The sequence below is a fragment of the Rhinopithecus roxellana genome, chromosome 14 (genome assembly GCF_007565055.1).
Source record: "Rhinopithecus roxellana isolate Shanxi Qingling chromosome 14, ASM756505v1, whole genome shotgun sequence".
Lineage (NCBI taxonomy): Eukaryota > Metazoa > Chordata > Mammalia > Primates > Cercopithecidae > Rhinopithecus > Rhinopithecus roxellana.
Window position 1 is genome coordinate 79401403 of NC_044562.1, and position 24670 is coordinate 79426072.

Consider the following 24670-nt stretch of genomic DNA (forward strand, 5'->3'; position numbering starts at 1 on the left):
CCAGCCTGTAGAGTAAAAAGAAAGAAGAGGACACTTCGTAGGACCCTAAAATGAATTCTTATATTCACTTTTTATAGAAGAATGGTGAAAGAATGGAGAAAAAATGAAACTGAGAGACCCTAACTGTCCCATTTCCATCGCTCACACTTACAATAAAATTCCTCTTTGAGTCAATTCAGGCTGTTTTTGTCATATGATTCATGAATCTAACATTTGACTCTCGAATGTCATAAACATACACAAAATATGGCATTCATAGAGTAATATGTGAGTCAATGACCTGCTGGTATAGACTGAGTATACACAAGCCCAGGAAATACCAACTAAGGGCATCATTATTGAGGGTTCAAGTGAAGCAAGAGTGACTTGACAGAAGTCATCACACGTTTTGTCTAATGGGCTTGAGCTGGCTCTCAGGTGGCAGGAGTGAACTCAGAAGAAGGTGGGGTAAGAGAAGCTGTATGAACTAAAAAAGAGAGGGACTGAGACACTGGTGGCCTCCAGCATAGCGGTAGCAAAAATCCAGGATACAAGAGGGGAGAAAGAAAATGCTCTTCCTCAAGGACATTATGATGAGTAGATATTCCATGTGACTTGGATAAAAAAAGAAAAAAAAAGAAAGAAGAAAGAAGGAAGGAAGGAAGGAAGGAAGGAAGGAAGGAAGGAAGGAAGGAAGGAAGGAAGGAGGGAAGGAAGGAAGGAAACTAAACTAGATCTTAAATATTTTGAGAGCTGAAGTTGAAAGATGCCTTTTGAAATGTAAATGAATGTATACCTTGTTACCCTCTGGAAGACTGTAAGAAAAGAGATAATTTCCATGATGCTTCAATATAAACACTAAGAATGCTGAGAAGGGGGAGTAGTGGTTGGAGGGGAAAGATGTAGAGGATCTTAACAGGAGGAAAGGAAACTGAGTACTAAGAGCTTCTGATAATGAAGATAATCATAGCCTTCCCTAACATATATTGAAGGCAAGCTAGTTATCAGCTACACCAGGTAGGACCCATTTATCTCCCATTGCTGCGATGTAGGTAGAAGGGTGAGGAGGATAGAGACACTGAGGTGAAATATTTTTCTCTCAGACCTTGAAGGGTGGGTGCCTGGAAGATGGAGTGGGAGCAGAAATGTCTCTCCCATCTCCTAACAGGGCCATCCAAGGAAGCTGTCCTCAGTGGAAAGACCACGGCTTCATCAGGAAGTGATGAGGTGAGGTGAGGCAAGATCAGAGCCCAGGTTGCAGAGCCAGATTTCAAATGAATAAAGTTAGAATTTAAATCCCTGACCTTTTCTCATCACCTTCATCTAAAATCTATCTAGCATAAGCAAGGAGAGTACCAGAAGCTTATGTTTAAAGGTGTAAATTAAGGAATTTTTTCTCATTTGTTCCTCTCTTTGACCCAAGTTTTCATCTCTCCTTTAATTTCCCCTTTCTTCTCTAATTCTGCATCTATCCTGCTCTGAGTGGTTGAATTGCAAGAGATGTAAATGCAGCCCTTGGGTTTCTGCCTGCCACATAGCCTTTGCTCTCCCAGTTTTCACTGGAGCAGGAGCATAGCACAGAGGTCCAGGCTGAATCTTGAAACCATCTCAGGCTCATTGCTTCATCTTTCCAGCCTCAATGTCCTCATAATGTCATGATTAATACAAAACATGAATGTGCTAAGCACAGCCTAAAAGAGGAGCACTGAGCACCAAGCACTTGTTCCATGCTGGCCATTAGATCATGGCTTTCTCCAATCATATCTGCTTTAAATACTTTTTTAAAAAATTTAAAACAGGTGGGGAAAAATAAAACCAAAATATTCATGTTCTTACTCTCCAGAATTGATAGTTATTTAATTTGGTCATATTTATGTTGAGCCTGTGGTTGTACTGCTTCACCAGGGGCCGTGCATAAGCTGTGTGGCTGTTTCTGGCAGTTCTGTTGCATTCCCACCATGGGCTTGGGCTCCATTTCTGCCACTGAACACACGGACAGTCTATATGTGTAAGTTTACAAACACACACATAAACTCAGTATAGTTTGCACATGAGTTTAAAAGAATTTTAATTTACACAGATTGTGTAAGTGGTATGTTTCTTTTCTTCAACATCATGTTTTTTGAGGTTAACTCATGTTTAAATATAGTCTTAATTAACTTCATCAATGGCTATTAGTTCGCTTTCCAAATGCGAGCATATTTGAAGAGTAATTCTTCTCTTGATGGATATGAAGATTGTGTACAGTTTTTTCTCACATGCAATTATAAACAATTCTGCAATAAACATTCTTGTACATCACTCTTGGAGTAAAAGTGTACATTTTTCTGTAGGATATATGCCTAAAAACTGCTTTAGGGAACTGCTGTGTGGTAAGTACATGCTTATTTTAGTTTCACCAAATATCATTAAATTATTCCCCCTACAGGGTACAATAATTCTTGTTTCCTAACATCCTTACCAACACTTGATATTGTCAAGTTCTAATTTTTGCCAAATAATCTAGCATTGTTTCATAGGTTTATTGATTATTTTGATTTCTCCTTTTGTGATGTGCTTGCTGACATCTTTTGCCTATTGTTATCAGATAATTTGCCATAATTCCTTCTTTATGTGTCTACTTTTGCCACTGAGATGTACACATCTCAAGCATTGAGATGTTACTTTATTCAATGCTCTGTATCTCCAGTGCCTAACACAATGCTTGACCTCCATAAGCGATCACTGTATGAGTCATCGCTCATGACTAAAACTAATTTCCAGCCACCTAACACTTAAGCCTTAATTTACACTTCACTTTGACAGCACTTTTTGAAGTTACCTGGGTGCTATCCTGTTCACTAAGAATTAGGAACAGAAACTCTGGCCAATGAAATTCAATAAATTGTCACTAGTAATTGTATCCATGGAGAAATTGAAACAATGAGAGGAAATATGGTTTGTCTAGAGTCACAATATGTGTGATGCTCATAGCTATGACAGAGGGCAGGTCTTGTCACTGTAGATCTGACCTCCATCTTCAAGGTCACACAAAACTCCACAGAAGAAGAAAAAAATGTGAATATATAACTTACCTGGTAGCAGTTCTCTAGTGTGTTTTCCCATTTCAGTCTGGTAGAATAACCCACCATGTTTTTTTGGTAGTAATTTTCATCTTCCTTTTCCAACTTCTCAGTTGATTTTGTCAGTTTATTGAGGAGCTAATGTAAAACATCAATGTCACACATTCACTAACACATTTTTGAAAGCCCTTTGTAATTCCATAGAAAAAATTATATGTGGCTCAATATTTTCTCACCTCTCACGTAGAGTCATAAACAGTGACTATAGTTGACAAAACCAAGGATCTTTATCAGAAAAAAATGCATGGCCAAACCTGAAGGAAATCCAAGGGCCTTCCAGTATGATTCCCCCAATCTTACACATGATGGGCTTGAGACCCTTACATAGGAAGTGATTTGTCTACACTCACACAATCACGGAGAAGGTCAAACAACACAGCTTTTGAGAATTGACAGTACAGGTCAAGACCGCAATTGGCCAATGAATCCCATAGTCTTGTCTGGTAAATCCTTCAGGCTCCTGCATTTCTTACCAGGTTAGGTATAGACTTGTGGAATCACACAATTTTTAGAACTAATTTTTAGAATGAGTCTGGCTACTGTCCTATCTAGCAATATTATTTTACTTTTACCATATAAACCCAGAAGTAGAGGTTTGGAATCAAACTTCCAGGATAAGAGAGTCCTGGTCCTAGCTGCAAACAAGTTACTTAACCTTCCTGAGCCACAGTTTTCTCATACTGGGTTGCTTTGAGAATTCGGGCACATCTTGGGACTCAGAAAACAATACTACAAAAATGAAGGTCTCAGAAGCAGCCTCAGAAGTAAAAGTTTCTCTCTGACCTTCTGCCCTCCTATCTCTCACTCCCATTCTCCCCGGAGGCTATTGGTAGAAACCAGAATCCCTCTTCCCTAAGGAAGGTCACAGAAACCAGAACCCCTTTTCTCCAAAGCCAGCCATAAAAATCTAAAAATATTACTCTCACTTTTCCACTGCCTTTCTGTGTAAAAACTGGACATAAAGAAATTATCTGACTTACCTGGTTTGACTGTAGGTCACAAGACCCCTATTCCAGAGAGGGTCCTGCCCCATCCCCAGCAGGAAGGAAGGCTGCACAGAGAGGCCAAGAAGAGTCTAGAAAGAGGGCCTTACTGGGTTTCCCCATGCAGCCTATTAGCATTAGATTGCACCCCTCTTGTACATAATATTTCTACATTTTGTTAAACCTAAGCATAAACATAGACAAGTTCCCCTGTATCTGCATCTTTTTTCTGAAGGCTCCCATGTCACATAAAACTATGATCAAATACATCATATGCCTTTTCTCCTATTCATCTGCCTCTTGTCAGTGATTTTTAGCCTAACTTCACAGGGCAAAAGGGAAGATTTCCCTTGGCTCTGACATAGGTAACACAGATGAGGCAGATGGCACACTGCCCAACACCTGGCATAGCACTCAAAATTTAGTCAGTATAATTATTGCCAGTGAAAAGCCTGAGATACATGCCCAATGTTCACTGCAAGTTATGGACAGCTTGATAGATGGTTTCCTCTCATACTGCTGCCCAATGATCTGCTCCCTTACAAAGAGCCCCCTCTTGTCGATCACCAAAATTTGTCATTCTCATTACTAAATCTTCTGGAAAATCAGTGTACAGTAATACAAAACTCCCTGGGCCAGGGTAGCTGAAACTGATTCTTAAAATACCCAGACAAGTAATTTCATGTTTCTGAGAAACAAAGAAGTTGGATTGCATGAATTATTCTCCAACTTTATAGATATATTTTTAAAGCATTCAATATCTTTCTTTTTCCTTTTTCTTTTCTTTTTTTTGGAGACCAGGGTCTGGCTCTGTCATCCAGGCTGGAGTTCAGTGGTACAATCATGGCTCACTGGCTCACTGCAACCTCCCTGTCCTGGGTTCAAGCAATGCTCCCATCTCAGCTTTCCAAGTAGCTGGGACCACAGGCATGCACCACCACACCTGGCTAAGATTTGTATTTTTTTGCAGTGGTGGGGTTTCACCATGTTGCCCAGTCTGGTCTCCAACTCCTCTGCTCAAGCAATCTATCTACCTCAGCCTCCCAAAGTTTTAGGATTATGAGTGTGGGCCATCGCACCCAGCCAATTCTCCAATTTTACTCTATTTAGAAATGACCTGAAATGCTTGTAAAAACTGCAAATTCCAGAATTCTACAAATAGCAATACTTATTTCATACATCTGTAGTGGGATTAGAAAATCTGAATTTTGACTATATCTCCTCTGATGGTTCTGATGCAAATGGTCTTCAAACCATTCTTTAAAAAACATCAAAGACCCCCCTGATTTAGTAGTTCAGGAGTTTCAAGGACAGAGTCAAAGGCTGTTAAAATGGACCCTCTCTATTTAAGGACATGTTGACTAAACTTACAATCATGAAAAACATTCATCCAAAATGTTGAATATTAATACTGTTCACTTTTTATTCCAATTGATATGTGGGCTATACAGCTGTCCCCCAGCTCTGATATATGACCTACACAAGACGTATCTGGTTTGGTATCAAGTTGAATGAACCACATCTGTCTGTAGAAATGCAAGCTTGTGAACATTAACCTAGCAACAGTTCAATGCAAGGACTCAGAGAGTCATCGTTACACTCTGCTAAATCATTGTCCTCAGATTCTTACTGAGAATGCTCAGCACTCCAGGAATGAGAACTGAGTTGCTTTTGAGATTACCATTAATATTCATCAGCCTGCACTATAGAGCTGTGGACTAGAATTTTCTGCTCAGCAAATTTATAGCAGATAGTTCCAAGTATATATATGAAAGAAGAATGTATACTCATATATATATATATATATATATATATATATATATTTTTTTTTTTTTTTTTTTTTTTTTTTTTTAAGATGGAGTCTCACTCAGTCGGCCAGGCTGGAGTGCAGTGGTGCGATCTCAGCTCACTACAACCTCCACCTCCCAGGTTTAAGCGATTCACCTGCCTCAGCCTCCCGAGTAGCTGGGATTACAGGTATGTACCACCATGCCCAGGGTTTCACCATCTTGGCCAGGCTGGTCTTGAATTCCTGACCTCAGATCATCTGCCCACCTCAACCTCCCAAAATGCTGGCATTATAGGCCTGAGCCACTGTGGCCGGCTGTAGACTCCTGTATTCTTAATTAAGGAACTTCTCAGAAACCTTTACTAAAATTTGTCAAAGATTGACTTCTTTTCCTTTCCTTCCTTTTTTTTTGCTCTTGGAACAAACATCACATTCATTTGTTCACCAGACATTGAGGGCCTTCTATGTGTCATGTGCAAGGCTTTGGGAATAGAAAATGGAACAGGCCGGGCGCGGTGGCTCAAGCCGTAATCCCAGCACTTTGGGAGGCCGAGATGGGCGGATCACGAGGTCAGGAGATCGAGACCATCCTGGCTAACACGGTGAAACCCCGTCTCTACTAAAAAAAAAAAAAACAAAAAAAAACAAAAAAAAAAAACTAGCAGGGCGAGGTGGCGGGCACCTGTAGTCCCAGCTACTCCGGAGGCTGAGGCAGGAGAATGGCATAAACCCGGGAGGCAGAGCTTGCAGTGAGCTGATTTCCGGCCACTGCACTCCAGCCCGGGCGGCAGAGCAAGACTCTGTCTCAAAAAAAAAAAAAAAAAGAAAAGAAAATGGAACAAGACAGGCTCCCTCTCTAGTCAGGGACCCACAGACCATTACCATCTTGTGTGCTGATAGAATTATGTAGGTACCACCGGGAAGGACATCAAGAGAGGCATCTAAACTAGCCTTGAAATTAAAATGACATTTCAGCTATAACTTGGCGCATAGTAGGTGCTCAAAAAATTGATCTCCATATGAATAAAACTAAAATGAAAGTAGGAGTTGGTGAGGCAAAATAGCATGGCAGGATACAGAAAAATTTTTTTGGTGAAGTTGAATCACGCAGTTTACGATGGAGAATGGGGAGAGGTGATGTTGAAGAGACTGGCAAGGTTCAAGTCAGGAAGGGTCTTACAGACCACGTGAAAGAGTTTTTCCTGGCTGAGTGCAGTGGTTCACGCCTGTAATCCCAGCACTTTGGGAGGCCAAGGCGGGCAGATCACTTGCGGTCAGGAGTTTGAGAACAGCCTGGCCAATATGGCAAAACTCCATCTCTACGAAAAATAAAAAAATTAGCCAGATATGGTGGTGCGCGCCTGTATTCCCAGCTATTTGGGAGGCTGAGGCAGGAGGATTGCTTGAAACTGGAAGGTGGAGGTGGCAGTGAGCCAAGATTGTGCCACTGAAGTATCTGGTTTGAGTTAGAATTGGGAGGATATGGTAGGTGATGATATTCAAAGACACAGAAAACACAGAAATAAAGATTATCTTTGGTAGAGAGAAGTGATGGTTGGATTTTGGATATTGAGTTTGAGGTGTCAGAAAGCAATTTACAGACTGGTTTGGGCTAGAGATACAAATTTGGTTATTGCCAGCATAGATACTGTAGTTGAAGCCTTGAGAATATACTTATTGAGTATGTATTATTTATTGAGTACCTGATATCAAGAGTACTGTATCAGACACTGGAGAGACAATGGTGAAGAGAACAGAGTGAGGCCCAGAAGAGAAATCTTCAGAAACTGCAATATATAAAGATCAGGCCAAAAAAGGGAGCCCATAAAGAATCTAATTTAAAATTTACAGAAAGGAAGAGGAAAACAAAAGCATGAGTTGTTACTAAAGTCAAAAGAGGAGAATGTGTCTACAAAGGGGAAGTAAACAATGCTTAATACTTCCGAGAAGTGAACTAAGGTAAGACTTGGAAAGTACCTGTTAGCTTTAGCAGTGAGAAGACATTGTTTTCAATGGCAAGAACACTCTTAGTGGAAAGATGGGGAAAGCTTGATTAGGGTGATTTGAAGAGTGAACAGAAGATGAGGAAGTGGAGACAGAGCAGACACCCCTTTCACTAAGATGTATTGTAAAAAGGAGACATGACAATATCTGGAGAGGAACGGAAGACCCCATAAATAAGTGTCCCTGCAACTTTCTTTACTCTTGTAAGATGGGGAGAAGGTGCAATAGACTATTTGTGCCTTCCCACCAAATTAGGTCATGAGGGTTCCACCTACACTTCCAGAATGTCTGTTGTTGAAGCCACCCCCATCTATGGAATTTGGTTATAGCAGCCTGAACAGACTATAAGACAGGGGGAGTTATAGAAGCCTGGTGGGAAGGAATCATTAGGGAGAGGGCTGTCCAAGATATGGGAAATATGGGATAATCAAGAGAGGGCCTCTGGGAGGCAGGATGGGATGAGATTAGAGCACAGGATGGAGAACTGGCCTCTCCATTGCAGATATGTAAATGCTATTACTTCAGTAGGCAGGTGGCTGTGCTGACTTCTATTTACTCTGTGAGGTAGGAGGCAAGATACTGTGCCAGGAGTGCGTGGATGGAGGTGTGAGGAGAACGGAGGTTTAGATCAGCTTCTGGTGAGAGAATCAAGACTCCTGGGCAGGAAACAAGGAAGAATTTGCTGAGCAGCACAGAGCCTCAGCTCAGGTGATCATGAGTGCTTCTGTGTGAGATGAGAAAATGAATGCCCCCCTCTTGGGTGCTCAGCTTCAGGATTAACAAAAGCTGCCTGATTAAGCAGGGAAGATGGCATGGGTGTGTGACAGAGTAACAACCAAGGTTATGGTTACCAGCTGGAGGAAGGAGAGAGCACTGTGGACCTTTACTTCCCAGGGAAGCTGCTAATGAGGGCAGGAAGAGGAAATTCACCACTTAGCTGCCATGCTTTTTTCTTTATTATTGCATGACATCAATAAAGAATAGCTTCTAATGAGCACTCAGAATGCCTAGGCAGGTCCTGGCACTGAGTATTTTAACAGACTGTGGGTTCACCTCCTTGGAAGCTGCCTCATTATTCAATACTTGTTATGATCATTTCCAACTGTGAAGACTGACATGGAAAGAAATAAGACTCTTGCAAAATCTTGCTAACGATGAATTTAAGTTATTCAATGGATATTTCTTCAGATTAAAGAGCTACTTGCAATGACAGTTTTCTCTTCCTTTTAAGGGGTTTGCAGTGGTGCTGGCTGCATTTCCTTAGTAGGGACTCATCTTTTGTAGAAGATATTGACTATTTCAAAGGTTTTCAATCTGGGGCACATACCACAAGAGGTGTGCAAGATAACCTGTTGGGGTGTAAGCAGAAAATCTTTATTTTATTCCTATACCCCAATATTATTTGTGTTCATTTTGCCTGAAAACTTAGTGGTCAAGCTTACTCTTACTTAATATATGAGTCTACGCTGGTGCTCACACATGGACAGTTGTGGATTCCGATATGGCCTGGGAGGAGGGTGGGGATTCTGCAACCTGGAAAGCTGCCATAGGCCCTCACTATGTTTTCCCTTCCAGCATCTGGGACATGTGGCCATTGACATATACCTGGGCCATGTAGTTTTACAGACATTATCTGGCTCCAGTTAGGTTAGCATAAACAAAATGCACAAATATCTTAGAAGATTTCTGCCAAGAACCTGTAGATTGATGTTCCACTAACAATTTAATCACAAAGAATCCACAGCAAAATGTCCGAGCTGACGCTGCCACTTCTCCTGGTTGTGAGTGTGTTACTACCTACGTGAAAGGGCAAACAGTGAAATGAGATCTGACAAAAATTTTGATGAACAAATAAAACATTATCAAGAAGGCTGACCAGGGGTGGTGGCTCATGCCTGTAATCCCAGCACTTTGAGAGGCTGAGGCGGGCAGATCACTTGAGGTCAGGAGCTTGAGACCAGCCTGGCCAACATGGTGACACCTTGCCTAAACTAAAAATGCAAAAAAAAAAAAAGAAAAAGAAAAAACAATCAGCTGAGCCTGGTGGTGCGCACCTATAGTCCCAGCTACTCCAGAGGTTGGGGTGGGACAATCTCTTGAAGCCTGGAGTCAGAGGATGCAGTGATCCAAGACTGCACCACTGCCCTCCAGCCTGGGCCACAGAGTGAGACTCTGTCTCAAGAAAAAAAAAAATTATCAAGAAGACTATTAGAAATACGCATTTAAATTTACTATGGTTAAGGCTAAACCTTGCTCCAAGTATATATTTTTCCTGAAAACATTACTTAATGATTATCTAAAGACATCATGGTTGCTAATCATTTCAAATATTATTTCATCTTTATCTCATCCTGGAAACATTTCTACTTTTATGCTTCATAATGTTCATAACATATTAACATAATACATAAAGTACTATATGTAACAAACAACATATATAAAGTATTTTTTTAACTTATTTGGGGTTTTAGCTGAGAGGTTTTTGTAAGATAATATTAATAGAGTTTCCTTTCAAAAAAATTTGGGCATCATTGGTCTCATTTGTCATCTGTCAATAATATTTTTAAAGAATACATGTGGTCCAGGCAAAGTAGCATGCTTCTGTAGTCCCAGCTACTTGAGAGGCTGAGGTGGGAGGATCCCTTGAGCCTAGGACTTTGATGCCAGCCTGGGCAGCACAGTGAGATCCCTTCTATTTAAAAAAATTAAAATAAAGTTTAAAATGTGTGTGTGTGTTGTGTGTGTGTGCGCACGTGCGCACAAGGAATGATTTGGAATCCCCTTTTATGCTCTGTCAAGCTACATCTCTGCAGGGATTCCACAGAGAAGGAGGAATCAACCCATTCTCTTGTGTTTGTAGCTAAGGGCAGCAAGCCCATCCATCTCTATGGCACATGCACTCAGCCAGCCACGACAGCTTACCTTCCGCCTCTCCTTCTCAGTCGTAGATTGCTTGGAGCTTTCTACAAGCTGGAAAAGTGCTTCATGTTTCTTGGTACTAACCATTAATTTCTTCTTGGCCTACAGTGAGAAACATACAAACAACAAAAAAAGGAGCAGAGGCTGATGCCAAGAGAAAACTCTTCTCTTTTGGAACAAAGCACATTCATGTGCTAGCTTTAACGATTATGTATCCTAGAATCCTCCAAAGGCTGAAACAAAAATGCGTACTTTTAGTTCTTCATTCCCATCCTCACTTCAAAATGTACCTAAAACATCAGAGCAGCTAACACTTTGTCCTGAGAACTCCTGCATATTTTTCATTATATTGGGTACCCTCAAGAGGGTTTTGAATTTTGCTAAATCATCGAAGGCCTGCAAACTTCCAAAATCATGTTCTAGTGAGCCTAATCGCTTTACCACAGAAGAAATCACAACAAACACTGAAGACTGCCTGCATCATTCTTTACATCAACCTAGGCTACAATTGAGATTTTTTTAAGATGTTATCTTAAAACGTGTGGCAAGGGTTGCAATTTGCTTCCTGATGGCCAAGCCTGAGAGCTGGGCATTTGTCTGCATCTTGTGAAACGCCCTGCACTTGCTGGAGTTGGAGAAGTAGAAAGAAGTGGGGAAGGAAGGAGCACTCAGAGTCTCCCTACCCTGTTCATGCTGACCCCTTGGAGCAGGTTAGGATTTAGGGGATAATTTCCTAGTCTACCTAGTTGAATTTAGCTGAAGATGATGCTCCAGAGATAAATTATGCAAACAGAATTTGGTTTAAGTTGGATTTAGCCTGTTCAGGAAGTAGGCTGATTGAAAGACTTTGGCTTTTGCCTCGAGGTTGCAAGGACTGTCAAACCACATAGGAAAGGGGAGGTCTCTCTTCCTTGGCTTTTTAGCTTGGGAATCAGAGGCAACGCCTTCTGCCTCCCTCTAAGTGTGAGAAACCTCTGCAAAGGAAAATTAAAGAAATAAGCTCATGGCCCTCTTTCTCCACCTCCTGTCAGCCACATGCCTGCTGGGAAATAAGATTGTGAGGCATGAATATTTGGTCCTTTAAGGCTTTTCATTAGAGTCTCCTAAATAGACTGTACTTCATTACTGACATGCTGAATCCCTTGAATTGTAACTTCAAGGGAGAAATTTATTATAGCCCAAGAATTTTATGTTCTCTAATTTCTCTGTCACTCTTCATAAAAAAAAATGAAATCTTTTATTTAGAAAAATGACTTGATAGAAACTGGGAAATGATAAAAGATGTTTTTTCTTGGGAGCAATTGCAGCCTCTCAGCATTATTTCTGGCTTTTGATTCATTGTACTGAATTCCTGTGAAAGCTGAATATTTAAAGAAAATGGATTTTTAAAAACAAATCCTTTTAAAGGCCAGGTGTAGTGGCTCATGCCTGTAATCCCTACACTTTGGGAAGCCAAGGTGGGCAGATGCTTTGAGCCCAGGAGTTCGGGATCTGCCTGGGCAACATAGCAAGACCCTGTCTCTATTTCTTTAAAAAAAATAAAAAAACAATTCCTTTTAAAGAAAACTCATAAAATCCATGGCAAAACTGAAAACAAATGACTGGACACTGTTGCTGGGACTTATTATAAAAGTGATTCTCAGGAGCATCCTTTTACCATTGTAACTACTGTGGACATAGAAATTCACTTATATCAAATACATTTTTTTTTTTTTTTGAGACGGAGTCTCGCTCTGTAGCCCGGGCTGGAGTGCAGTGGCCGGATCTCAGCTCACTACAAGCTCCGCCTCCCGGGTTTATGCCATTCTCCTGCCTCAGCCTCCCGAGTAACTGGGACTACAGGCGCCCGCCACATCGCCCGGCTAGTTTTTTTTTTTTTTTTTTTTTTTGTATTTTTTTTTAGTAGAGACGGGGTTTCACTGTGTTAGCCAGGATGGTCTCGATCTCCTGACCTCGTGATCCACCCGTCTCGGCCTCCCAAAGTGCTGGGATTACAGGCTTGAGCCACCGCGCCCGGTTGATTAATGTCCTTGGTCTTATGGAGTCAATCCTCAGTTTTGGCAGAAGCTTTGGAAGTAACACCAAGTTTGCCTGTTTCTGAGGGCGTCTGTCTCTAGTTATTTGGCATCAGTGGCTGTTTACTTGTAAAGGTTCTCTGTGGGCACCAATGCTTTGGAGATGAAAAAGGATTTCAACACTTAGAGAACAAGTCTTCTCAGAGGGGTTCATTGAGTCTTGTTAGCAGATTTACTGCTAGTCCTTTCTACCTGAAATGAATTCCTCCTATACTACATTGTTCTAGAATAATCTTCTGTGCATATGGATCCCATCTGTTACTTTCTCTGCTTCAGAACTCATACTGATATGCTCTAGCTTCCCACATCAGATCGTAATTCCTCTCCTTAGAATGTACTCCCTATTTCCTGCACATATGTCATCTAGCCAACTAAATTTTAAATTACTTGAAAAAAAAATTATGTCTTAGAATAGTGCTGTGCACAAAAAGTGGACCCCACATACTCATGCAATTGATATATGCATCCCCTTTTACATATCACTACCCACCCCTCACTGGGCCACTCTCACTAGTGATGTACATATCACTAACACCTTTCTACAAATGAAAAAAACAAAACCCAGGTGGTGTTTATCATTTGCTGTAAGTTACAAATTATACAGAATGGCAGTCAGCATAATGTAATGATTAAGAGCAGTGACCCTGGAACCCAACTTGTGACAACCATTGGCTCAACCATTAACCAGCTCTGTAACCTTGGGAAAATTACTTCAACTCTCTCTATCTCCATTGCCTAATCTGTAAAATGGGGCAATGCACAATGACGTATGACATTGGGTTGTTGTGATGATTAAACACATAAATGTATAGCACTAAGCACATAATAAGTGCTAAATAATCATATTTAGAGCCATGCACTTCCATTGGTTTGGTGAAAAATATATCTATGTAACAACTCAGGTAAGGAAACATTTTTCTCTTCAGTTAGCACTTAGAAGTACTAATGCTAGAACATGTCATCACATTTGTATGAAAGCAAAACACTTCAATTCTAAAAACTGAGTTTACACAAATGATATCTGTGGATACTTGCCTTAATTTGCTGATTCCAGTTGCTAATGACAAGATTTGCTGTCTTTTCAACTTCATTGTCAAGCTATTGAAGAAGGAAAAAGGAAACAAAGCTTTGCTTTCTTCTTAGTCACTGCAATAGACTAAATATTTGTACCCCTAAAATTTATAGATTGAAACCTATTCCCTTAAAGTGATGGTATTTGGAGGTGGAGTCTTTGAGAGATGATTAGATCATGAAGGTGGAGCCCCCATGAATGAGATTGGTGCCCTTATAAAAGAGACTCCGAGAGCTGCCTAGCCACTTCTGCCATCTGAGGTTACAGTGAGTAAATAGCCACTGATGAACCAGGAAGTGGGCCCTCATCAGACAGCTAATGTGCGGGTGCCTTGATCTTGGACTTCCCAGCTCCAGAACTGTAAGAAACAAATTCCTATTATTTATAAGCTATCCAGTTTATGGTATTTTGTTAGAGCAGCCTGAACTAAGACAGTCACAGTACTAGCTTATCAATCACTATTACAATTCATGGGAATTTCAAGATCCTACAATGGACATATTAGACAAATTATCTTATCCCTGTGTCAAGTAACAGGACTTAGTAAAATAATTATTTCTAATCTATAAGAATGTAAAAAGCATGCAAACATGTGCAGTCATGTGCAAGAGGCCCTTGCATGAGCTGATATTGTTGCTAGTCCCATCACATCATCTTCGATGTCCATCCATGCAGCAAAAACCTCAACACCATGAAAACTGGTAACAGTCCTAACAGTGCCAATTTTACTATGTGTCTCCATTGCCCCTGAAGTGAATATTGCTGTAATTTCAAAGATATTGAACTCTTAATCATAATTAACTTTTTCCCTTGCTTTTAAATAGCCAAAGAGACAGTAATAATAATGATGAAAATGATCTAGACAACTTCCCAGGGAGATCTGATGGAAGTTACAGCAGAACATTTTTCCCCGGAACACAGACCCAGCAATCAGCCATTATTCAACCACTCTGAGATCTAGCGAATGCTACACTTTTATTTTTTTCCAGTTGGTTAAATTTAGAGTATATGGTTCATTGTAACAGACACAATGAAAATATTTTATGTACTATGCCACTTTTGATTTCATGTATGTGGCTGGAACGTGGAACAAGTTCACTTTAGAAAATAAAATGTAATCTTTTGTGACAGTAGAGTGGGATGGTGGAGTGCAGTGGAGAGGGGCAATGCAGAAAAGAAGAAAAACAGGACCAGTAGTTTGGGGGTGCTCATGACATCCATTAACTAAAGCACTGTGATCAATTATCACAGGACTGTGCCTCATTTATGGTAAATATTAAAGAAATGCTAATGACTTATATTATGCAGTGTGAAAAATACTTTGTAATCAATGAAATATAGACCAAAAATGAATTGGTTTTTATTAAGTTGGCTTGCTAAGGCAGATTATATTGCTTGCTAGTAATTCCCATCAAGTTCTGTCCATCACCCGAAACTGAATAGAGCATCCTTTCTGGTAAAATATACCTATGTACATACAAACATCAATTCCACTTCCTGACTCAGCTTAATGAGTTTGAATAAAATTTTTAAAAATCATTTCTCTTCCATCAGAACTTTCATACCTCTCCTCATCCTTCTGACTTGCCCCTGAGGATGTGCTTTATCTGACTGTATTCCCTTGAAACTCCCCCTTAACCACCACCCCTTCCCTTCACAGGGACCACCTACCTACCACAGCTTACAAACATCTTACCTGCACCTGGTCCTGAAACAAACAGTGACCATAACCCCAACCCTATGAGAGCCAAGCGGTGTTTATTAAACACCCAATTATGTTGCCTAGAAGTAGAGTATAAAGTGCTTAACTACTGAATAATACACAAAGAAAAAGAAAAAGGAACACAAATGTAACTATTCTAGGCCAAGGGCAGTGGCTGACACCTGTAATGCCAGCACTTTGGGAGGTCGAGATGGGTGGATCACCTGAGGTCTGGAGTTGTAGACAAGCCTGACCAACATGGTGATACCTGGTCTCTACTAAAAATACAAAAATTAGCCAGGCATGGTGGCAGGTGCCTGTAATGTCAGCTACTTGGGAGGTTGAGGCAGGCAAATCATTTGAACCCGGGAGGTGGAGGTTGCAGTGAGCCGAGATGATGCCATTGCACTCGAGCCTGGGCAACAAGAGCAAAACGCCGTCAAAAAAAGAAAGGAAAAGAAAGAAAGGGAGAGAGAGAAAAAAAAGAGAAGGAAGGAAGGAAGGGAGGGAGGGAGAGAGGGAGGGAGGAAGAAAGGGAGGGAGGGAGGGAAAAAAAGAAAAACTGTTCTAGAAGGAAAGGCACAGAGAAAGAGTAGAGGATCTGCTATCAGAGGACCAGGTGCCCCTGAAAGGATTGTTGAATTATTTTTCTGTAATTTTTAGGATACTTGAGGATTGTACCCATTATTACCTTTACACAATACCAAGCTAATAAGCTAGAAAACATCTTTGTAAAAATTGTGCTTATCATTCTCTTATTTACAAATAGAATGATAAAATTGTTTTAAAAATGCAAAAAAAGTATAACAATGAAATAAAAACCTCCAATTTCACCATCTAAAGATCACTCATTAACATTTTGAGAAGCTTCTGCCAGTTTTCTCTATACATATATAATATATACATATTCATTTTATGAAGTTGAGATTGTATAAATTAGACTTTTTGGTTCTGCTTTATTTAACAGTATACTGTGAAAAAAATCCCCATGTGATTAAATTCTTCTACAATAAGATTTTGAATGGTTGCAAATTATTCTATTGCTTGAATTTATCACAATTTATTTTGAATGATTCAGTAGTTTCCAGTTTTTCACTATTATAAGCAATGCTCTAACAAACATCCTTGTACATAAATCTTGGATTTGTGTTTTTTATTATTTATTTTAAAATAAATACAAGTATTTATTTTATTTTTAGGATAAATTCCTGAAACCTGGTACCACGTTCAGATCACCTTTTCCTTTTTGGGCTAAACACAGGAATCTTGCTTTAAATAGGAAAAGTAAAGAAAGGTTTGGACTCACTGATTTTCTCTTCTTCTCTTGTACATTTAGGACTTGATAAGTCGGTTTTATTGCTTCCAATTCAATTGCTTTGCCAAGTTTTCTGGAAATAAAACATAAAAGACACAGAAGCATAATATCAGGGTTTATATCTACTTTCCAAATTACTTTCTGGGGAAACAAAGTAGTGTGTTCTGGCACATCAATTCAGTGCAAGTTGGAAGTGGAATATTTGTAGCACACCCACTTTAAATATTTATGACTCCCTTTAGAGTTGGAGAAAGGCCAGGGTGGGAGAACTCACTGATGCAGGTCCGCTGTGGATTTCATTCCCTCTGAGGCCCAGGCCCAGGCACTGCTGATACAGCTAAAGGCAAAAACAGTGGGGAACAAAGGTGAGTGTCATTTTCCTAGGAAATAGGATGTGCTGGCTAGAAATACAGCATCACATCTGATTCACCACATTCAACAATTGCATTCACTTCCCTAACCTTATTTCAATTTCTCTGTGAGATTAAATTCTGCCAGTACATTTATTTGCACTATACTCATTATATACACTGCTTTTTTTTTCCAGTCATTTTTCATTTAGATTTTCATTTCCTATTTCATATCTGTATAAAACAGTGGAAATAGCCAGGTGTGCTGGCACTACCTCAGTCTCCTAAAGTGCCTGTAAATCCCAGCACTTTAGGAGGCTGAGGTGGGAGGATCACTTGAGGCCACAGGTTCAAAACTAGCCTGCGCAACACACACAGCGAGACCTTTTCTCTACAAAAATTTTGAAAATTTTGAAAATTAGCCAGGTGTGGTGATGCACACCCATAGTCCTAGCTACTAGGGAGGCCAAGGTAGGAGGATTGCTTGAGCCCAGGAAGCTACAGTGAGCTATGATCATGCCACTGTACTCCAGCCTGGGCAACAGAGCAAGACCCTATCCCCTAAGCCCCTCTCACCACCAAAAAGAAAAAAATAAGAAATAAAAATAAAATAAAATAGGGGAAATAAAATAGCCAAGGGTGAGAACAGGTTGGTCATAGGATACACATAGGTATGAAAAAACTGAGACTCAGAAAAGTTAAGTGATAAAGGGCTTGAGAGCCCTGCTCACGTCCTGCTGCTGCCCTTGGGGTTGGAGTCCGGCTCCTGTTCCCTGCTGGGTTTGAGGACAACAGCTCAGATAGTTTATGGTCCCATGAGCAGTAGCTCACTTTAACACAAAGGATAATGCTACCTAATCCCTCATGGCATAGCGGGAGGATTAGGAAGTGTGATGTCATTTTTCTCCCACAGTGGCCCTATCTGGTCTGCCTTCAACAGTCAGGATAGTAAGTCCAGTCACATCAAGAAACCCAAGTACAGAGGCCTGTGTACATTCTGATGAAGAGGAAGGGCGTAGATCTGCATCCTTGCCTTAATCAGAATGGTGCAGAGGTTTTGCCTCAAAATGCCTTAGTTTGCATCCTGCAGTCTAAGAATAAGAGAACTAGACCAAAAGATGACAGATTTTCTACGCATCCAAAGCCAGATACGAGCTTAGGCACAAGAGCATACCTGCTATGTACTTACAATTATAGGAGATTCCAGAAAACACTAAATGAATCTATATTGACAGGAAGCAGATCAGTGGTTGCCTGGGATTGGGTGGGAAGGAGCGCAAACAGGCATGATAAATCTTTTGGTGTGATGAAAATGTCCACATTTTGATTTTAGTGGTGGCTACACAGGGTATTTACATATGTCAAAACTGATCGGATCATATGCTTAAAATGGGTGCTTATTATTGCATGTAAATTAAAACTCAATATAGGTGATTTTTAAAAAATGAAGTCAGGCACATTTTAGGGTAGAGTATCTGACATTTGCCCCTTGGAGGAGCTGGGTATCAGGACAGGACCAAGCATGTGGCCTCAGAAGGGCCTGTGTCTGAATGGAGATGCTCCCCCTTTGTTTTCTGCATGACCTTGGAAGAATCTCTGGCCCTCACTTAACTGATCTTTTAAAGTAGAAGTAACTTGGTCAACACCTGGGAAAAGACGGGATAAAAACTGAAAGAGAAAGAAGGAAGGAAGGAAGGAAGGAAGGAAAAAGGGAGGGAGGGAGGGAGGGAGGGAGGGAGGGAAAAGAAAGGAAAGAAAGAAAGAGAATTAGAAGTAATGAAGTAATAAGATATCTGTAGTACCTAACACAGATTTGAGTATGGATAAAAATTCACTAATGTTTACTGTTAAATACTGTACTAATCCCAGTTGGCCTAACATTCTGGACCTGCCAACTCTTTGGTAGTATTCTGCTGGTTGCCACAGCCGCAGCACAACACACACACCCCTACACCCCTATACCCCTCATTCCTCAGGAGGCAATTCGAATCAAAAACATAATGGACATTCACAGAGCTTTCGTTCCCTGCCAGGTACTCTGCTAAGCACACTTCTTCTGTTACCGCATTTAATTCTCACAGCAACCATAAGAGATAGGCTTTCCTTTTATTTTAAAGAGATCTTGAGAGATAAGATAAATTGTCCTAGGTCACTCACCTGGTAAGTGGTAGAGTTAGAATTTAAACCTGGGCAGTCTATCTATACTCAACCACTGTGCTATACTGGTTTACTGTAGTCTACTAAAAGACTGTCCTAAAAATTAAAATAAAGCTAAAAGAGCACTTTCAAAGTCACCATTTGTTATTACGGCTGATGCCTAAAGAAGAGTGGAAATACCAGCTCCAGAAGGCTTCTTTTTTTCCTTTCCCCTCTTTATCTCTTTCATCATCAGAAGAGACCTCTGCCCGGGCGCGGTGGCTCAAGCCTGTAATCCCAGCACTTTGGGAGGCCGAGACGGGCGGACCACGAGGTCAGGAGATCGAAACCATCCTGGCTAACACGGTGAAACCCCGTCTCTACTAAAAAATACAAAAAACTAGCCGGGCGCGGTGGCGGGCACCTGTAATCCCAGTTACTCGGGAGGCTGAGGCAGGAGAATGGCGTAAACCCGGGAGGCGGAGCTTGCAGTGAGCTGAGATCCGGCCACTGCACTCCAGCCCGGGAGACAGAGCGAGACTCCGTCTCAAGAAAAAAAAAAAAAAAGAGACCTCCACAATGGCACTGCCAGTTCAAGGGCACGTCTGCATGCATTAGTCAAGAATCTTTGTAGCAAATTACCACGAATGAACTATTTTTGGTATACCACTATCTTTCTTCTCTCTCCCAATAAAAGAAACTACTTCATTCTCAGTGCTGCAATATATTGAAAAGAATGTGAACCAACACCTTTCAGCACATAATGTGTTAAGCTCGTCACACACGTGATCTTATTTAATATGCCTACGCACACACAATAGAGCAAATATTATTACTCTCTCCAACAGAGGAAGAAATAAAGGCACACAGAGGCCAGGTTACTTGTCAAAGGTCATAGAGTAGAGAAAACATAGGATTCATACTTCCTGACTCCAAGGCAATCTGACTTTACAACACCACTTCCCAAGTTAAATGTCATTACCAAGGCCTATTATGAATGTGGCCTTAGGAGTCATAAACACTGAGGAAGAATCCAGCTGTGCAACTCATGATCTGGGTAACTGGGGGAAGTATCTTGAACTTTCCAAGTCTCAAGTCCTTATCTGTAAACAGGGATAACAAGACCTCTCAAGGGTTCTTATGAGGATTAAATGGAGGTATCAGTAAAGCATTAACACAGTGCATGCACACAGTTAAGTGCCCAAGAACTGGAAGCCATGCTTGATGTGATGTACTTGCCATGTTTAGAAGAGGAACCTGAAGTGGAACATATGTCACTTTTTACTATATTTAAGAATGCTTTTGCTGGGTGTGGTGGCTCACACATGTAATCCCAGCACTTTGGAAGGCCAGAGCAGGAGGATTACTTGAGCCCAGGAGTTCAAGACCAACCTGGGCAACACAGTAAGCCCTTGTCTCAACAAAAAACAAATTTAGCAGGGCATGCTCCCAGCTACTCTATATGGGAGGCTGGGTGGGAGGATTGCTTGAGCCTGGGGGATTAAGCGGGCAGTCAGCTGTGATTGTGCCACTGTATTCTAACCCAGGTAACAGAGCAAGACCCTGTCTCGAAAGAAAACAAAACAAATGAAAAAAAGGGATGATTTTGCCTTACCTCTGCCACAATACTTACCTTTTTCTCGTGTTCTGTAATGCTTTGCTCAGCTTGCTTGCCAGTTTCTGAAGTCCTTTGGCATAGCTAATTTCCAGGTTTGCCCTGTTAGAAAAAGACTAGTTAAATGGGATGTGCTGGGCTGGGCGCAATGGCTCACACCTATAATCCCAGCACTTTGGGAGGCCAAGGCAGGCAGATCACTTGAGGCCAGGACTTCAAGACCAGCCTGGCCAACATGGTGAAACCCCGTCTCCACTAAAAATACAAAAATTAGCCAGGTGTGGTGGTGGAAGCCTGTAATCCCAGCTACTTGGGAGGCTGAGGTGCAAGAATTGCTTGAACATGGGAGGCGGATGTTGCAATGAGTTGAGATTATGCCACTGCACTGCAGCCTGGGCGACAAAGCAAGACTCCATCTCAAAAAAAAGAAAAAAAAAAAAAAAAAGGATGCGCTGCCTAGAAATCAAGCAAACACACACAGATACACACATGCACACATGTATGCACGAAGGAGGGGTCAGGCTGAAAATGTAATGCCTACATAAAGAGATGATTTGTTTACTACAAGGATCCTCTTGTCCTTAAGCATAATCCTGAAGGGTATCCAACAGGCTCCTAAAAAGACAGAGGTTTGTTTTTGCTTTTGTTTTGAGATGGAGTTTCCCTCTTGTTGCCCAGGCTGGAGTGCAGTGGCACAATCTTGCCTCACTGCAACCTTCACCTCCCAGGTTCAAGCGATTCTCTCGCCTCAGCCTCTCAAGTAGCTGGGATTATAGGCACGCACCACCATGCCCAGCTAATTTTGTATTTTTAGTAGAAACGGGGTTTCAGCATGCTGGTCAGGCTGGTCTCAAACTCCTGACCTCAGGTGATCCACCTGTCTAGACCTCCCAAAGGGCTGGGATTATAGGCATGAGCCACTGTGCAGGGCCCAAAGGAAGAGTTTTTAACTAAGCTCCTTTGACGTCACACTAATGGGTTGAATTGTGTCTCCCAAGAAGGTGAAGTTCTACTCCCCAGTGCCTGTGAATGTGACCTCATATGGGAATAGGGTCTTTGCAGATGATGATCAAGTTAAGATGAGGTCACTAGGGTGGGCCCGAACCCTATATGGATGTGTTCTTATATAAAGGGAAAATTTGGACATAAACAGACATGTACACAGAGAAAACGCCATGTGAACATGAAGGCATAGATCTGAGTGGTGCATCTACAAGCCAAGGAATGCCAAAGATTACCAGCAAATCATCAGAAGCCAGGACAGAGGCACGGAACAAATTCTCCCTCACAGCCCTCAGAAGGCACCTCTGACTGCTAGCCTCCAGAACTGTGAGCCAATACACTTCTGTTGTTTACGTCACTAAGTCTGTGGTACTTTGTTATGACGGCCCTAAAAACTAATGCAATTGTCCAGGCGTGGTGGCTCACGCCTGTAATCCTAGCACTTTGGGAGGCCGAGGCGGGCGGATCACAAGGTCAGGAGATCGAGATCATCCTGGCTAACACATTGAAACCCCATCTCTACTAAAAATAAAAAAATTAGCCAGGCATGGTGGCGGGCGACTGTAGTCTCAGCTATTCGGGAGGCTGAGGCAGGAGAATTGCTTGAACCCAGGAGGTGGAGGTTGCAGTGAGCCAAGATTGTGCCACTGCACTCTAGCCTGGGTGATAGAGCGAGACTCCACCTTAAACAAAAATAAAAACAAAACAAATACAACTAGTAAGGAACAGAAAACTGTCCTACTGATCTCAGGATATTAGCACTAATCAGATTAGCTCTAGATTATAATCGTTGGCAATAAAATAAATAATGATTGGATTAACCAAGCAGTAACTTTCTAATGGGAATCTGCAGTGGTAGCCAACACCAGATTTAGAAAATGAATTTCTATTACTTTCTTTTTTTTTTTTTTTTATTTCTATTACTTTCTATGCAGGACAGGGCTCAGTAGGAAGTCCGGGCATGCCCTCCAAAAGCAAACCCCTTGGTTCTTTTGGATAGATTGAATCACTCTCATCTTAAACCTATTTTACCATGTCCTATTTATAGGACCATCTATAGCTAAAATGAGGGCATCTTCATATCACTTTTGACTACAGAGAATAAAAATGTAGGGAATTAAGTTCAATGTATATTATGTTTTCCCTTTTAATATGGACCCTAAGAGTTTTCACTGCATTTTTCAGTCTGTTAATCTATTTTTATTGTATTTTTAGAATTATTTATGATGTTATTTCATTTGGGAAACAATCCCAGAGCTCTCTAATAACTAGTCTAATACCTGCATGTTTTCACACAAATTAACTCCATGTCATAGACTGAGGAAAGAAAGACAGCCCTCTTCTATAAAATGAAATCCAGAGATGATGGGCTATTGATCTATTGTTAAATTATTATTCTTTTTTTTTTTTCTGTTAGTACAGCTGTGCTTTAAGTTGTTTTTATCACTTTTTGTAAGAAAGTCATTGTAGGATGTATGTTAAGGCCTGGCCGCAGAAAACAACCATTTGGTGTCAGAATTTGCCCAGACATAAGGAAAGGCTGAGGCCAGTATTTTGAGACAATGAAGCCAGTCAATAAATATCTCATTGCACTTAAAAATAGATTTCTCTGCTCTAGGAATATGTCCCAGGTGATGGAGAGAAAGAGAAAAAGAGAGTGCTGGTTAACAGCCAGCTGGGAGAGACCATCACCCTTGATGAACTCAGATGCTCTGGAACCCCAGGAGATCTCTACCATTCAGTAGGAGTGGCTTCAGGTACTGTTAAAAAGAAGTTATATGACCCACTTAAAGGGGGTTTTATGAAAAATAAAATGTGTTAAGAGCCCAAGTCTACTAGGGGCTCAGTGTCTGGAACGATTGCTACTGACCTGTAAAGCTCTGCATCACGTGACTCTGGCAGTCTCTCTGATTTCCCTTCCTGCCAGTCACAACTTGGCTGATTCTACTCCTACTCAGTGGCCAACTGCCATCCTGCCTCGGGGCCTTTGCACTTGCTGTGGCCTCTGCCGAGTGCTTCTGCTACATAGCCGCATGGTATTCTCCTTTGTGTCATCCCCAACAGGAGCTGCTCGAACATCACCACCTCAGAGGTTTGCCCCATCTAAAAAATGATCCTCGCCACTCTCCTCTTACAGTTTTATTTGTGTCTTATTGTATCTTGTATCACATTATAATTTTTTAGTTTACTCTGGTGAACACCCCTAGGATGTGAACAGTTCCATAAGGATCAAGAATGGCTTTGTTCGTTGCTGTATCCCTAGGCCTAGAAGAGTGCTTGGCACATAACAGGCACTCAGCATGTATGTCACAAATGAATGAATGAATAAGTGAATGGACTTCCCACCAGGTCCTGGTTGGAATTCTTACTGGTCTCTACCATAGACTTGTTCTTACCTCACCACTTTTGAGAACTGTAAATTAACAAGCTGTTTAGATGCAGTCTCTGTAGTCTGAGCTGTGCTCAGCCCTGATGTTAGAGCACACTGCTGTCTAGCACTTGAAATAGCTAGACACATAAACCCTTTCTGAGTCCAGGAAAGCTAACCAGAGGGCTGTTTAGGTCTTTTCTTTCCAGCATTGCATTCTTTCTTGGAAGCAGCACAAA

The 24670-nt window shown here is 41.2% G+C and overlaps 1 protein-coding gene across 8 annotated transcripts in view; it reads right to left on the reverse strand.

Moving 5' to 3' along the window:
• NOSTRIN (nitric oxide synthase trafficking) overlaps nt 1-24670 on the reverse strand; it is a 63566-nt gene that overhangs the window by 17711 nt on the left and 21185 nt on the right. For 4 of the 8 annotated variants that reach the window (XM_010354410.1, XM_010354407.1, XM_010354411.2 and 1 more), the window contains 6 exons: nt 21080-21163; nt 17235-17297; nt 16952-17033; nt 13907-13969; nt 10800-10898; nt 3054-3179 (listed from right to left, as the gene is read on the reverse strand). In XM_010354410.1, the coding sequence (XP_010352712.1) occupies nt 3054-3179; nt 10800-10898; nt 13907-13969; nt 16952-17033; nt 17235-17297; nt 21080-21163 (517 nt within the window). Of the gene's footprint in view, nt 1-3053; nt 3180-10799; nt 10899-13906; nt 13970-16951; nt 17034-17234; nt 17298-18499; nt 18565-21079; nt 21164-24670 lie in introns of all 8 variants that reach the window. The other 4 variants (XM_030916834.1, XM_010354408.1, XM_030916832.1 and 1 more) reach the window with 4 other exon arrangements.